The sequence below is a fragment of the Nyctereutes procyonoides genome, unplaced genomic scaffold (genome assembly GCF_905146905.1).
Source record: "Nyctereutes procyonoides isolate TBG_1078 unplaced genomic scaffold, NYPRO_anot_genome, whole genome shotgun sequence".
NCBI classification, from domain to species: domain Eukaryota; kingdom Metazoa; phylum Chordata; class Mammalia; order Carnivora; family Canidae; genus Nyctereutes; species Nyctereutes procyonoides.
The window spans coordinates 7,680,508-7,695,119 of record NW_026575037.1 but is presented as its reverse complement, the minus strand read 5'-3'; the positions used below and the strand labels follow the sequence as shown (position 1 = coordinate 7,695,119).

General features: G+C 33.0%; 1 protein-coding gene across 2 annotated transcripts in view; it reads left to right on the top strand.

The window, feature by feature from the left end:
* The window catches only part of ODR4 (odr-4 GPCR localization factor homolog), a 40,605-nt gene extending 26,272 nt beyond the window's left edge, over window positions 1–14,333 (top strand). For both annotated transcript variants that reach the window (XM_055319338.1, XM_055319339.1), the window contains exons 14-15: window positions 10,456–10,566; window positions 12,376–14,333. In XM_055319338.1, coding sequence (XP_055175313.1) covers window positions 10,456–10,566; window positions 12,376–12,443 — 179 coding nt within the window. In that variant the 3' untranslated portion in view covers window positions 12,444–14,333. The remainder of the gene's footprint in view (window positions 1–10,455; window positions 10,567–12,375) is intronic.
* The last annotated feature ends 279 nt before the right edge of the window (window positions 14,334–14,612 follow it).

Here is a 14,612-nt window from a genome sequence, read left to right as displayed (position 1 = left end):
CCTATGAGCCATCTAGTTTAAATGTCTTTAGATTTCTTTAACACTAGTTCTGTTTGATACTTTTGAGACATTTAAAAATATGTCTGTTTAATTTCTACAGATAGAAACATGCAGTCAGTGTTTTCCTGGAAAATTCTACCAAAATTTAAGATACTTCAGATTTTCCAAGCCTTGCAAGTAGATCTTCATAAAACAAGTTCAGCTTTAAATAGGTGGAAATATATGGCTTTTCAGTGTTTCTTTTATTGTAAGAAAAGTTTGCTTAAAATTCACTATCTTAATTATTTGGTTAAGCTATTTTTTTAAATGTGTTTTCCATACTAGTGGGCTTTATTTTCTTACCCCTTCATACATTTGGGATACTAAGCTGAAATGGGCATTTCCAAATATTGTAGATCAAGATTATTTTTATAAAACACAGATTTGCCGTACTATCTAATTATATAACACAGTTTCTTCCCCTAACCATCACTTTCACATTTGACCTTATATTTTAGAAGGCTATTATTGTTTTGCTTTGTATTCTTTTGCTTTGCTTTGTTTTTATTTTGTATCAAGTGAGATCAGGATATGAAAACATATCTATAAATAAGTGTGAGTATATGATAGACTTCCTGAAACAAAAAAAAGTATGTGATAAATGTAATTATTTGCAAATATCAGTAAGTACTGAGTAACTATCAAGCTTCAGATTTCTGACATCATAGTAGTCACTAGGTTACTTTTGAAAATGAATGTTTATGAAATTTGAATATAGCAATTTTCAAGTCTTTATTCTAATTCTAATTTCTTAGTTATTCTTCTGTGACTTAAGTAAGTCCTGCTCCCCCTCCCCCCCCCACCATAAGAGTGTTTGATTCAGAGTACTTTTGTTAAAATGATGAATCAAGTAAGTATTTGGTTGGTGAATATCAAATCTGTCGGTAAGGTTTCAGATTAGTTGGAGACCACTGAGTTCGTTATTGTTGTTTTCATCAACTCCAGGTTAGTATTATGATGTGGAACGTTAAGCATGTTTTAAAGAAAAAAAAAATACTTTAAATTGCTCAGTATCTGATGTTAAAGCAGCAGCTGTATTTTAGTCCTTCAAAAACTAGTATAAGAGACAGTTATAGCATATTCCCTAACCAATAGATATTTTGAAAATGACCTGGTAAACATGTGTTTGCTGCTTTCTGAAATATGTTTTCCCAGATTAATGGCAGACTATCTCTGCCAACTAGATTTAGCATCATCAGAGTAGGGATTTTTTTTTATTTAATTTTTTTTTTTTTAGGGATTTTTTTTATTGTTTTGTTTACTTCTGTCTCTAAGTGTCTAACAATACTTCATTGATAATCTGAATGAATTTTATGTAGGATCATTAGAGTTGAACTAGTTCATCTTTTTTTAACACTGAAATCTATATTCCTAGGAGATGAGGATTTAGACTGTTTTCTTCCTTATTCTGAATACCAGTATGCCTTTCTGTAACTAACACCTTATGCAGTAATCTGGAGCAGTAAAACATGAGTACTTCTTTATTCAGGCCATGCTTTAAATTTGAGGGCAACTATCATGCTCTAAGTATGTTGAAGCCAAATATTTGCACAAACCTTTTAACCGGTCTCTTTATTATAGTTTCCAGACCTCATTCTTTTTTACCACCTTGTTTATGTTCTTCTAGGTTAGAGATTTTTAACCTGTAATACCCATAACCTTTGGGGTCCTAGCTGGCTTTCAGGAGATCCACAAACCACTTGAAAGTAATTATTGTAATTTTTTCTAGAGAAAGAACTATAGCCATTAAAGGGTTGGTGACCTAAGAAAGATTAAAAACTACTTCTTTAAATATACTTTGGTTTGGCTTTCTCAAAATACATTACCCTGAATTCAAACTAATGTTCTAATAATATCACTAGCTATTATTTATATAGAACCTATTATGTATAGGCACTCCTTCCAAAGCCTTACAAATACTAAATAATGTAATTCTTATAACAGCCCTATGAAGCAGATACTCTTATTACTCCCATTTTCCAGATGAGAGAATCAAGGCTCAGAAAGGTCAAGTAATTTTTCCAGGGTTACACTGCTAGTAAATGGCAGAGCTAGAATTTAAACTGAAGCAATTTGGTTCTAGAGCCTGTGCTTTTCTCTAACAATTCCTTTCTACGGGACCTAAATAACAAAGACTATAGAATTACTACTTACCATGGTCTAGATATTTATTTTAGCATCACCACCTTCATTGCATCATTCAAAAAAAAAAATTTAACATGAATGATGTTAACATTATTCTGGTTTAATTTCATCTTGCTTCTGTTAGTATAATTTCTCACTTGTTGGCTAGAATCTTGGATCTGTTATCATAGTAAATGCTTTTCATATTCTTTTTGAATTAGTTGTCACACTTTTAGTGTGTATTACATTCATGAAAGACTAAAGGGTAGCATAGCACTGTGTGCAAAACTTGACCCAGTCACAACTTACTTCTTAAAAATTTTTTTGATTATTTTCGCAACTTACTTTAAAAATCAGATATCAAAGCATAGGGACAGAGAGATTTCATTTAGAGTTTTGTTTTTTTTTCCTTTTTTTAAAGATCTTATTTATTTATTTATTTACTTATTTATGAGAGAGAGAGAGAGAGAGAGAGAGAGAGAGTGAGAGAGTGCGTGCATACATGCATACAAACAAGTACAAGTCCAGGGAAGGTCATAGGGAAAGAATTTCTAACATATTCCCTCCTGAGCCTGGAAGCATCCTTATAGCTCAATCCCATCACCTGTGAGATCATGACCTGAGCCAAATCAAGATTTGGAGGTTCAAGAGACTCGGTGACCCAAGTCACTCCTCATTTAGATTTTTTAAAGACTATCATCTAGGGGTGCCTGGGTGGCACAGTCGGTTAAGCATCTGACTCTTGATTTCATCTCAGGTCATGTCTTCAGGGTCCTGGGATTGAGCCCAGCATATAGAGCTCTGCGCTCAAGGTGAAATCTGCTTGAGAGTTTCTCTGCCTCTCCCTTTGCCTCTCCCCCTGCTCTCTCCCTCCCTCTCTAAAAATGAGTAAATAAATCTTTTTTAAAAAAAAATAAAGACAACCATCTGTCTTAAATATTTTTACCTTTTCTTAATTTCATTTTTTAACAAACATTTATAAACTAGCTTATATTGTATTCAATACCTTGTCATTTATACTTTTAAAAATAGTTATTTTAACTTCTATTAATAATAGGGTAATATCTATACTTTTTTCAAAAAATTTTATTTATTTGAGAGAGAGAGAGAGAGAGAGACTGGGCATGCAAGCAGAGGGGAGGGGCAGAGGGAGAGGGAGAAGCAGACCCTGCTGAGCAAGGAACCTGATGCAGGACTTGATCCCATGACCCTGAGCTCATGACTTGAGCTTAAGGCAGATGTTTAACCAACTGAGCCACCCAGGTGTACCCCAATATCCATTCTTTTTTTAAAATTTTATTTATTTATTCATGAGAGGCACACAGAGAGAGGCAGAGACATAGGCAGAGGGAGAAGCAGACTCCCTATGGGGAGCCTGATACAGGACTTGATTCCAGGACCCCAGGATCACCAAGGCAGATGCTCAACCACTGAGCCACCTAGGTGCCCCATATCCATTCTTTATGTGTTAAAACATTAAAAATATCCAAGTAGCTTACACTATTATAATATATTCATAAAGGAGCTACTGTATGACAGCCTCCCAAAAACAAAACTAAAGCTCAATAAATTCAGACTTTCATGAAACCGTTATATGTACAGCTTAGCAAACTTCGATTTTTCCAGAAGATTTACAAGAAAAGGATTTTGCCTCTCTGGATCATTACTGTATTTCTAATACTTTACTAAGAACCTAGCCTTAACACATCATAGGTAGTCAGGAAATATTTGATGACTAAAACAAATTACTGATTTAGTCCTAAGGTATGAGGTCCATAGATCGATATCATACTAATTCTGTCTTCAAGGAACTAAATAGAATTTTTTTAACCTGTATAGATACTACCTTTAATGTACCCAGACTGTTTCTCCATTATGCTTTATTATAATTCTGTGCTGCTCTTTATTATTTGCATACTTATATAACTCATCAGTTGTGTTTAATCTTCAACCTTTGTCAGATTTCTTTTTTAAGATTTTTTTTATTTAAGAGAAACCAAGATAGTGACAAAGATAGTGAGAGAAAGCAGGAGCAGGGAGGAGAGAGAGATCAGTCTCCACACTGAGCAGGAAGCCTGACATGAGGCTTAATACCTTGCGATAATAACCTGAGACAAAGGGAGACTTAACATTTAAAACAAGATAGTATGCAGCACTAGAAATATTAATTCTAGTATACAGCATTTAGTATGTCTTTTTATCAGGTATTTATTAAGCATTTGCTCTGTTCAAAGCAATGTAATAGTAAAAATCAAAGACCAGATTCCTTTCCTTAAAAAGTCTATAATATGATTTGGAAGATATATTATGTATGCATTGCTAATTATGTAGAGCATGTAGTAAGGTCATAAGAGAAACCAAGAACATTAATGATCAAAATTTTAGAATCTCCAATGATTTGTTAATTATTCACTGAGAATAAAATATTTTGATTTGTATATTTGACTGTAGATTAGCAATAACAGTCTATAATAACCAAGTTTTGACATTAGTATTTTCAAATTTTAGTAAATTGTTTCCATTACTGCTTTATGTTTCACTTTAATTGAAAGCACTCATCTATTGTATAAATTCATGCTCTGTAGTATACAGTGGATAATCCCAAATATATTAAAATTTTTATGCCTTTAAATGATTCTTAGAAATCTTTGAAATATTCTTGCAGGGGATCCCTGGGTGGCGCAGCGGTTTGGCGCCTGCCTTTGGCCCAGGGCGCGATCCTGGAGACCCGGGATCGAATCCCATGTCGGGCTCCCGGTGCATGGAGCCTGCTTCTCCCTCTCCCTATGTCTCTGCCTCTCATTCTCTCTCTCTCTGTGCGACTATCATAAATAAATAAAAATTAAAAAAAAAAAAAGAAAAAGAAAAAAAGAAATATTCTTGCAAATAATTGAGGCTTATTTTTAGCCTCAAGATAATATACTTACTTATTATTATCATTTTAAATGCTATTCTCCAATGAACTTTTATCATTATATGTATACTAAATATATTTTAATCCTGTTTTGCAGCTTTCCTTCAGTAAGTTTTATCATTAAGACTGTACCATATTAAATATTAGCATGAGCTAATAACTGAAGTATTTAAAAATAACTTTATAATCTTAGATGACATAAATGTTCATTAGTCTTTTTGTGAATTTTGATTTTTTTTAAGCTTTTAATATTGGTACTTAGTTGTATTTCACACTGTATTTTTTTTTAAAGATTTTATTTATTCATGAGAGACACAGAGAGAGAGGCAGAGACACAGCCAGAGGGAGAAGCAGGCTCCAAGCAGGGAGCCCAGTGTGGGACGCCATTCTGGGACTCTAGGATCACGCCCTGCGCCAAAGGCAGGCACTTAACCACTGAGCCACCCAAGTGTCCCCACACTGTATTTTAAAATGATTTTCTGTCTATATTTCTTTTTATGCCAGTTATCTGGTATTGAGATTAATAACTGAGTAGGAAGAGTTTATAATCATAAACACAAAGCAAACAATACAGCAGTTTGGAAAGTTTAGGTATGTATAACTTGAATATGTACTGTGTCAAACCCATGGTCTCAAGATTATATATTTTTCTAGTATTATATAACGTATTAAGATATTACTTCATTATGTATGCTTCTTTAAGGACACTGCCCTGTTTTTGGAACTTATATAAATCCCAACTGAATCATTGATTGATTACTACTTTTGGTGGCCTATTAAAGTAGCCCTATTAAGCATTAAGGGTTCTAGAGATTAAATATACTGTCCTAAGTCTCGAGAATCTCACAGTATAGAGGGAAGTACAGAGAAATGGGTTACTCTAAAATAAGATGATTAGTTCTATAACAGAGGGATAAACAGAATTATCAGAACATTTAGCACAGGCATTATCCTTGTATGGTATTAGAGAAAGCTTCTGAGAGCAGGTGACATTTGAGTTCATTTTGAAGGATGAATGCAGTAAAAGAAACTCTAGGATTTTTAGGAATTGGACACTGGCATCAGATGTATTGTGACCAAGAATATGACTTGTCTAGAATTTTATTAGTTTTGCTTTTTCAAGCATTTGTTGAATTAGAAGGAATGATTTGGTAATTAGCATATTTTCAATGGCAAAATAACATATTCCCAAATTATAGGATAGAGTAAAAACATAAACAAAATGTTTATGTTAATAGAAAAATTGAGTGTTTTTTTCATAAACATCCTATTGATTTAGAATTATATTCACTCCTTTACTCATTCATTCATAAATTTACTCAAAAATATTAGATGCATAATTTTATGGAGATAGTATTTTAACTGAGTCGAGGGGGGTCACTTACTTCCATGTAATTTTAAGTAAGTCCCCTCTGAATCCCAGATTCTCTTGGGGTTGATCAGAGAATTTAGTAAGAATATTAGGGAAAATACTTTCTAAACAAAAAGAGATACATAAATGTAGGGTGATTTTAACCACTATTATAAGACTTTTAAATAATTTCTAGATTATAATGAAAAAATATTAACATTAAAGTATGAAAGTAATATTTTATAGTGTGTATAGATTTTCCTATATATTTGAAATTAGGGTTTTCATATACAATAAACCAAAAAAAGTGGAGTTCAAATGTTCAAGTTCAAAAATTGAAATCAGTAAGTGTACATTTAGGGGTGTTAAACTTTTTATAAGAATCTGGCTTTATTTTCTAAGTATTTTATGTTATTATTTGCTGATTATTATTTAATTATTTCTATTCTGTAAAATACTTGCCAAGTAGTTGCTATGTTTGAAATACATATTTTGCCAGGTGAGTGCCTTAAAATAACATACTTTTAAATGACTTAAGGGATGAAGAACAATTTGTCAGAATGACTCACTTAAGGTGAAGGATAACTATGGCTTTAAAATTTCTTAAATGCATTAGTCATCTTCTACTAGATATTAAGTTAATAATTCAGATACATTCTATCTACAGTATCAGCTAAAAATTGGAGACACCTTTAAAATCTGGTGAAACTCTTCCAATTCTGTCTTGATATCAGAGCTAATTACTTTTTGTTGTTTGGTTAAACATTGATAATATAAAGGAAAGAGAAGCAATAATGCACATGTATTTTTATGACTAAATTATTGAGTATAGTTAAACCTCATTACTTTAGTATTCAGGGATGGGCAAGAAGACAACTAAGGAGTTCAAGTCATAACATTTTATTTTAAGCATTTAAATAGTCTTGCCTAACTGCCAACAGCTTGGAATGAAATTGAACACATTTACAACTTCACATGCATTCATTATTCCCCCTTGTTTTCTCTTTTGTTGATAGTTGCTCAAAAGGATACTTTCTTACATGATTAATTTGAGGCTTGTCTGAAGTTAAAATTACCTGGTTTTTAAGGAACGGTTAAGATCTAATTTCCTATTGAATCATGTTATTTGCATTTAAATTTCAGAGACTAGCATAAAATGACATTGTGTATGAGATTTGAGTTAAAATCCTGGAAGCTCAAAAAAAAAAAAAAATCCTGGAAGCTCCCATCAAAAATAAACACGAGTTAATTGTTATGACAGGATCATATTTATCCTTGAAAAATGCTCTGCCTCAGTAAAATTATCTCAGAGTTGTATCAAACCAATATGAGTTTGTATGATAGATTAAAGTGAAATGTCTTTTTTAATAGAAGTAAATTGTGCAGAATTGATATACTAGAGCATGACTTTTGCATATAACAATATTAAATGTATAAGTACTATGTCATGACAAAACCATTTTTGTGCTCTTTAAATACAAGTACTCAAGAAAAATAAATCCTTTAGCAAATAAGTGTAATTCATGGTTCATCCATTATTTTTATTTGTATTTGTTATCTTATATATGGATTTTAGTGGCTCCCCCAAAAAAGTTTTTTGGACTGATATTTACTAATAGAAAAACCAAAATTGTGTGTGTGTTAACATGAATAAACTGTACTATTCATTCAACTTTTTGATCTATAGATGAAGTTAAGGGAAATATGAAGCTAGTAGGTGAATGTAATCTAGAACTAAGTTCTAATCCTTGAGAAATCTAGAAACTGTGGAAATACAGAAGACAGAATGTTTCTAGAGATAGTTCATAATAAGAATTTTTAGCCTTTGTAACCAATATGATATGGGAGAAAAAAAAGAGTTTTGTCTGTTTTTAGAGTTCTTTGGTTATATGCTTAAAGAGGAAAAAAGGATTGGTGATACTTTTGATTCTAATGAGGTGATAAGAAATCATCTAAGGTGATTTCTTTTAAAAAAATTTTTATTTATTATTTGACAGAGAAAGAACACAAACAGGGGGAGCAGCAGTCAGAGGAATGGAGAAGCAGGCTCCCTGCTGAGCAAGAGCCTAATGCTGGCTCTATCCCTGGCTCCTGGGATTGTGACCTGAGCCAAAGGCAGATACTTAAACCAATTGAACCACCCGGGCTAAAGATGATTTCTCAAAATGACAGTAAACTTTTCTTCATGGGAAATTGATGAAAATTAGGCAGTTTTTTTTTCTTTTATCTGTTTTGGTACCACAGATACCTGTTTCAGTAAGTTTATATATCATACTTGTGAGCCTATGCTGTTATATTGAAATGTAAAGATGTCTACAAGAACATTTTAAATCCAAGCAATAAGCTCTTTAATTTTGAATTTAAATGGTAGTATTCACTGTCTCTCATTCTGTGGTTCTCTACTCTTTGCAAATAAAAAGATCAATATGAAGTGTAGATACTTTTAGACAGTTCCCTGGAATCATATAGAACAGCATTTGATTACCACCTCTGAGGGAAAGAGGGGGGTCTGGCTCCAGGAGCTGTCCATTCTTGCTTTAGTCAGCGTAATTCTATTTTTATCTATTTTATATGCTGGGATTTTCTATCAGAGTCTTTAGCACTAGGGGAAAAAATTAAAACCACTGACTATGATATCTAAGGATGTTTTTAGTTCAGACAGTTTTAATCAGTGTTAAATAAATTCAGCTAAGCTAATCTATATAAATTATTGCCAGCGTAATGAAATAGGAAGAGAATCTTAGTGTTTGAATCCTCAGTCTGCTGCTCATGACTCTCAAATATGCACTTAACTTTTCAGGTTTTATTTTCCATCTGTAAAATGAGATAAGGTAGTTGCCTTGTTTAACACTGAGGTGTTTTAAGGTTAAATTAATGATCATATTTTGCTTGTATACAGTAGACCCCCTTATTTGCAGAGGATAAGTTCCAAGAACCCCAATGAATGCTTGAAGCTGCACACAGTACCTTTCTATATACTATGAACCCTCTATCTACCATGCTTTTTCCTAAATATACAAACCTGTGATAAAGTTTAATTTATAAATTAGGCACAGTGAAAGATTAAAAAAAATAATAAATAAGTTATAACAGTATACTGTAAAAAAAGTTATGTGAATGTGCTCTTTCTCAAAATATAATATTTGTACTCACCCCTCTTGTGATGATGTAAGATGATAAAATGTCTCATAGTGAAATAAAGTGAGATGAATGATATAGGCATGGTGACACATAGCATTAGGATACTGTTGACCTGCTGACTCTATGTCAGAAATAGGATCATCTGCTACTGGACTGCAGTTGACTGCAGGTATCTGAAACTGCAGATAAGGGAGGACTACTATATTTCAAATTTCAGGTTAGATCCAGTCAGCAAACTTTTTCTGTATTGGGCCAAATAGTAAATATTTTACTTTTTGTGGGGCACATAAGGTTTGCCTCATGGGACTGCAATTGCTAATCCCTGTTTTTAATATTAATAACTAATTATTTGAAATTATTGTTAAGCCACCAATAAGAATGATAGAAATTAATTCCAACTAAGAGTGAAAATTACTCTGCTCCTATCTGGTTTGATTTTTGGCATCAGTTTATTTTTACTACGATATAAGAAACAGATTACTTGTTTACTATACAAATCACTTGTTTACTATCTTTGTTGTTATCTAAATTGTCTATATCATCTATACTTCCCTACCATATTATTATTTATTTACTATATTTTTTTACTATATTTTTTTACTATATTTATATTCCCATAATTTGTGAGAGTCATTTAGAACTAACTCTCTGGTTTCTGGTTTCAGTCAATTATAAAACTATAGTATTTTTAAAATTGTCAGTTTGACATATATTCCATGAAATTTAATTAACCTGCATTTGACGAGCAAATTGTGTTGTAAAAAAGTCAAGTTGGAGGAATTGGAGCTCATTGTATATATTCTTTATAATGTTCTTCTTTAAAACTTACTTTAAATAATTTAATAATTCCCATTTATTTAGGATTATTATTATTATCCTCTTACAGCTTGTGTGAGTTACTCTATGAATACTGAAGCTTCATTGGACAACACAGATGATGAACAACCAAAACAACCAATTAAAACTGCAGTAATAATGAAAATTCAGCAAAATATAGGTATTTAATTTCCTTTATAACATTGAAAGATGTTATGTTGGACTTTGGTTTTCTTATTATTTTAAAATTATTTCCATTACATTTTGCTTTCTTAGAAGTGCTAGATTAAGCTGGTATTTGTTGAGTATTATGGAAAGTACTAGACCCTGGAGATGAAAGAGATGGAAATATTTATAAATAATGCATTATCCTAATTGCCTTCAAACATGACACTTCCTATTAATTTTTTTGGTGTTTTTGTTTGTTTTTAGAGTGGGTGGGAGGGGCAGAGAGAGAGAGAGAAACATTTATTTATTTTAGAGACTGAGAGAGAGAGAACATGCAATTGGGAGGCAGGGGCAGAGGGAGAGGGAGAGGAAGAAGTAGGCTTCCTGCTAAGGAGGCTTCATAATGCAAGGCTCAATCCCAAGACTCTGGGATCATGATCTGAGCTGAAGGCAGACCCTGAAACTGACTGAACCACTCAGGTGCCTGAGAGAGAGAATCTTAAACACGTTTCATACCAGGGCAGACCCAACATAGGGCTCCATCTTACTACTCTGAGATCATGACCTGAGCTGAAATCAAAAGTCAGGTGCTTAACAGACTGAGCCACCCAAGCACCCCTTTTTTGGTGTTTTTAGAAGAAAAACCTGTTGCATTTTAGGAATTAATTAGTATAGTTGGGCCAATGCTTTCTAGGCTGGTGTTCTTTGCAAAACAGCTATTGTAGAAAATTCTGATACATAGTCTATGAAAAAAGTCAAATTCAGGTCTGAAAATCTGTAATGAACTTTAGAATTTTAAAGACTCCAAAGAAGTGTGGCAATTACTTTAACATGGTTCAGACTTATTGATAAAAGAACATGTAGACTATTGTTAAGTGGAGTGCCAATTTGAGAAATACTTTATAAGCATTAAGACTTTTAACTGAGAGTTAGAAGCCAGAAGATTTAGTTGTTTTTCTTGGAACTTACTCATTATATAATTGCCTAAATTCTTTGTATCGAAGTGCATGTGTATGTGTGTGTCTGTCTAGACTACTCTGGTCAGTTTTGTTTTGGTTAACTTATAGTTATTAAGAAAAAATAAACAAAACTAAAAGTTGCCAATACAAACGTTACTAATTTTTAGATTTTATAATTGTGGAATCTGAGTTTTTTAGTTTTAATATTTACACAAACGACTTGACTTGTCATGTTTGAGACCCGCTGCCCATTGGACTGTCTTTTGGTTGAAACTGGGTACCTTGGGACAGCTGGAATGTCAGTGTGCATATTTATAGAAACTTTTTAAAGATGTGTGAGTTTTTCTGTCAGATGTGTGTGCACAAGTGTGTGAGAGATACTTTTTTTTTCTTTTTAAAGGTTTTGCTAAGTGGTGAAGTACATGATTATCAGTCAAGCCTTTGCCATCTATCCAGCTTATTGCTATATTTTCCTCCTAAGCCTGGCTGGCTTTTATTTTATTTTATTTTTTTTCTAAGATTTTATTTATCCACTTATAGAGACACACACAGAGACAGAGAGAGAGAGGCAGAGACACAGGCAGGGGGAGAAGCAGGCTCCATGCAGGGAGCCTGAGGCAGGACTCTATCCCAGGTCTCCAGGATCACGCCCGGGGCTGCAGGCGGTGCCAAACGGCTGCACCACCAGGGCTGCCCAACTGGCTGGCTTTTAATACATATATACGTGTGTGTGAGCATGTGTTTGTGCAGGTGCATCTTGTTGTCTAAGCCCGTGGGTTACCTACATTTCAGAGCCTAGGATCAGTTAAGCCTTTGTTTTGCTTATCCCATGACCATTTGTTTTTTGTTTGCTTTACCTGTAGGTGTGATTGCAGCAGTTGCGGTAGCAGTCTTTGCTGCGGGAATCTCCTTTCATTACTTCAGTGATTAGGGTGAGACACAGAGAGCTTCCTGATCTTCCAGAGAACACAAAGCAATCATTATGAATAATGAAGATGCAAACAGTCCATCTGCATTTAAGACCAGAGCAGCCACCTCTGCTGTCATAATGCCTATTAGGTTTCTGACTAAAATGAAATCACCAGCTGCCTTGTTTAGCCCTGCTTATATTATAGATGGCTCAGGCTTCCAAAAATAAAGTTGTGCATATAGATGGAAGTTGCTGTAACAAATCCTTATTACCTATTTTTTAAAATGTTTAAAATGATACTTTATTTTTATAGATTTTAGTCCTGTTGATTTGGATCATATATTGTAAATTTAACTGAGTATCTTAGAATAATGCGAGAAATTTTTACAAAGTGGGACAACAATCTATTGGATAAGTTCATATCCTAGGACCTTTCTAATGTATACTCAGTTTCAAAATAGTGATCGAGTTCTGGTCAAGGGATAGGAAACCTTTCCAGAGAGGTTTGAATTATTAAGGCTTGCCATAAATCACGTGCTTTCTCAGGTTAGTATATTATACCCATTTTAGTATATTTAATAAGACTTTTACTTTTAGCAGTACGTTAGGTTAAGTACTGAAAAACAACTAAATCCTGAACAAAATCTATTTTTGAATGCATTAATCGGGTCAAAGAAAGTAGGGGAAGTTTCTGAGAATCATACCTCTATTTTTACTCACAAAAATGAACACATTTTGGTTGGGAATTGTGAATACTATATTAAGCATGCAAGTGGGCAGTGGTTGCTCAGATGGCAAATACCAATTGCAACATAACCATATGCAATCTGCCTTGGATTAGAAACAAGGAAATGAATCTGAATCTGAGATGCTGTTCCAGCCAGGACAGTTGAAGTGGGCATTTAGTTTGTAGTACCCTGTAGCTCATAGCAGAAGCAAGTTAAGGCTCAGGACTTCCATAGATAAAGCAATATTATGATTAGATATTACCAGGTGCAAATTAAAAACTAGCTAGTGTGAGAAAGAACCTATAGAAATAATTCACTTCTCTAAGTTCTTATCACTGACATCTATGAAAAATGGAACCACAGGCAGATCTAAAAAAGAAAGAACTGCAAAAATGAAAAAAATATGTTACTTGAAATTAAAAAAAAAAAAAGAACCCTCAGACATGTTGAATATTGTATTAGACTCAAGAGACAATAAATAAACTGGAAGTGAGATCTAAAGAAATTACCTGGTGTGCAGCAAGGAGAAACAAGGAGCTAGAAAATGCAAATATTAAAGAGAACTTTAGAGATATGGAGGGAAGAATTATAAAAACCAGAAGTATTATGAGAGAAAAAGAGGATGGAAGAGTGGCATATTTGAAGATAACTATTTTCCTTACTTGAAAAGCATGAATTCAATAATTTTAGGAAGCACAGTATATCCCAAACATAAATGGATCAAAACCATGCCTAAATCCAAAGTAGTGTAACTACAAGATATGAAGCACAAGATTTTAAAAGCATTCAAAGGAATCAAAATAGCATCAATGAAGGCAAGACAGTCACATACTCAGTAGGCTTCTCAATAGCAACAATGTACCCAAAGATGGTGGAATAATAATGCCTTCAAAGTTCTGAGAAAAACTATATCAACTTAGAATTTGTACCAAGCAAAACTGAAATGTTCAGATGAAAAACAGACTTTTACTATCAACAGAATTTCAATAAAGAAACTACAAAGAATGATCTTAAAGAAGGAAAATGTTTCCACAAAGATGATCTGAAATCGAAGAACCCGTGAACAAATACAATGATATAAATCAAAGGTATTGTTAATATAAAAAGGTTGTAATTAAGTGTTTATAAGAAGTAAAATTGTAAACAGCTGTAAAATTAAATAAACATTTTTATGCAACATGAATGTGGACTTTAAGGTATAATTGAAAAACTGGATAATAGCTTTTAAGATGGGAGGAGGGTGATTAGAATTAATGTTCTGAGATGCTTTCATTGTCCAGAAGGTAGGTTAAGATACTGTTTAACTTTAAATTTTTAGTAAAATATCAAGTGTAACTGCTAAAGTAATAGATACAGAATGAATTGTTTTAAAGGAAAACTTTAAAATAGTGGAATAGGAAGACAATAACAGTACAAAAGAAATAAGGGGTGGAGGAGGAATAAAATTAGTATAATAGTAACA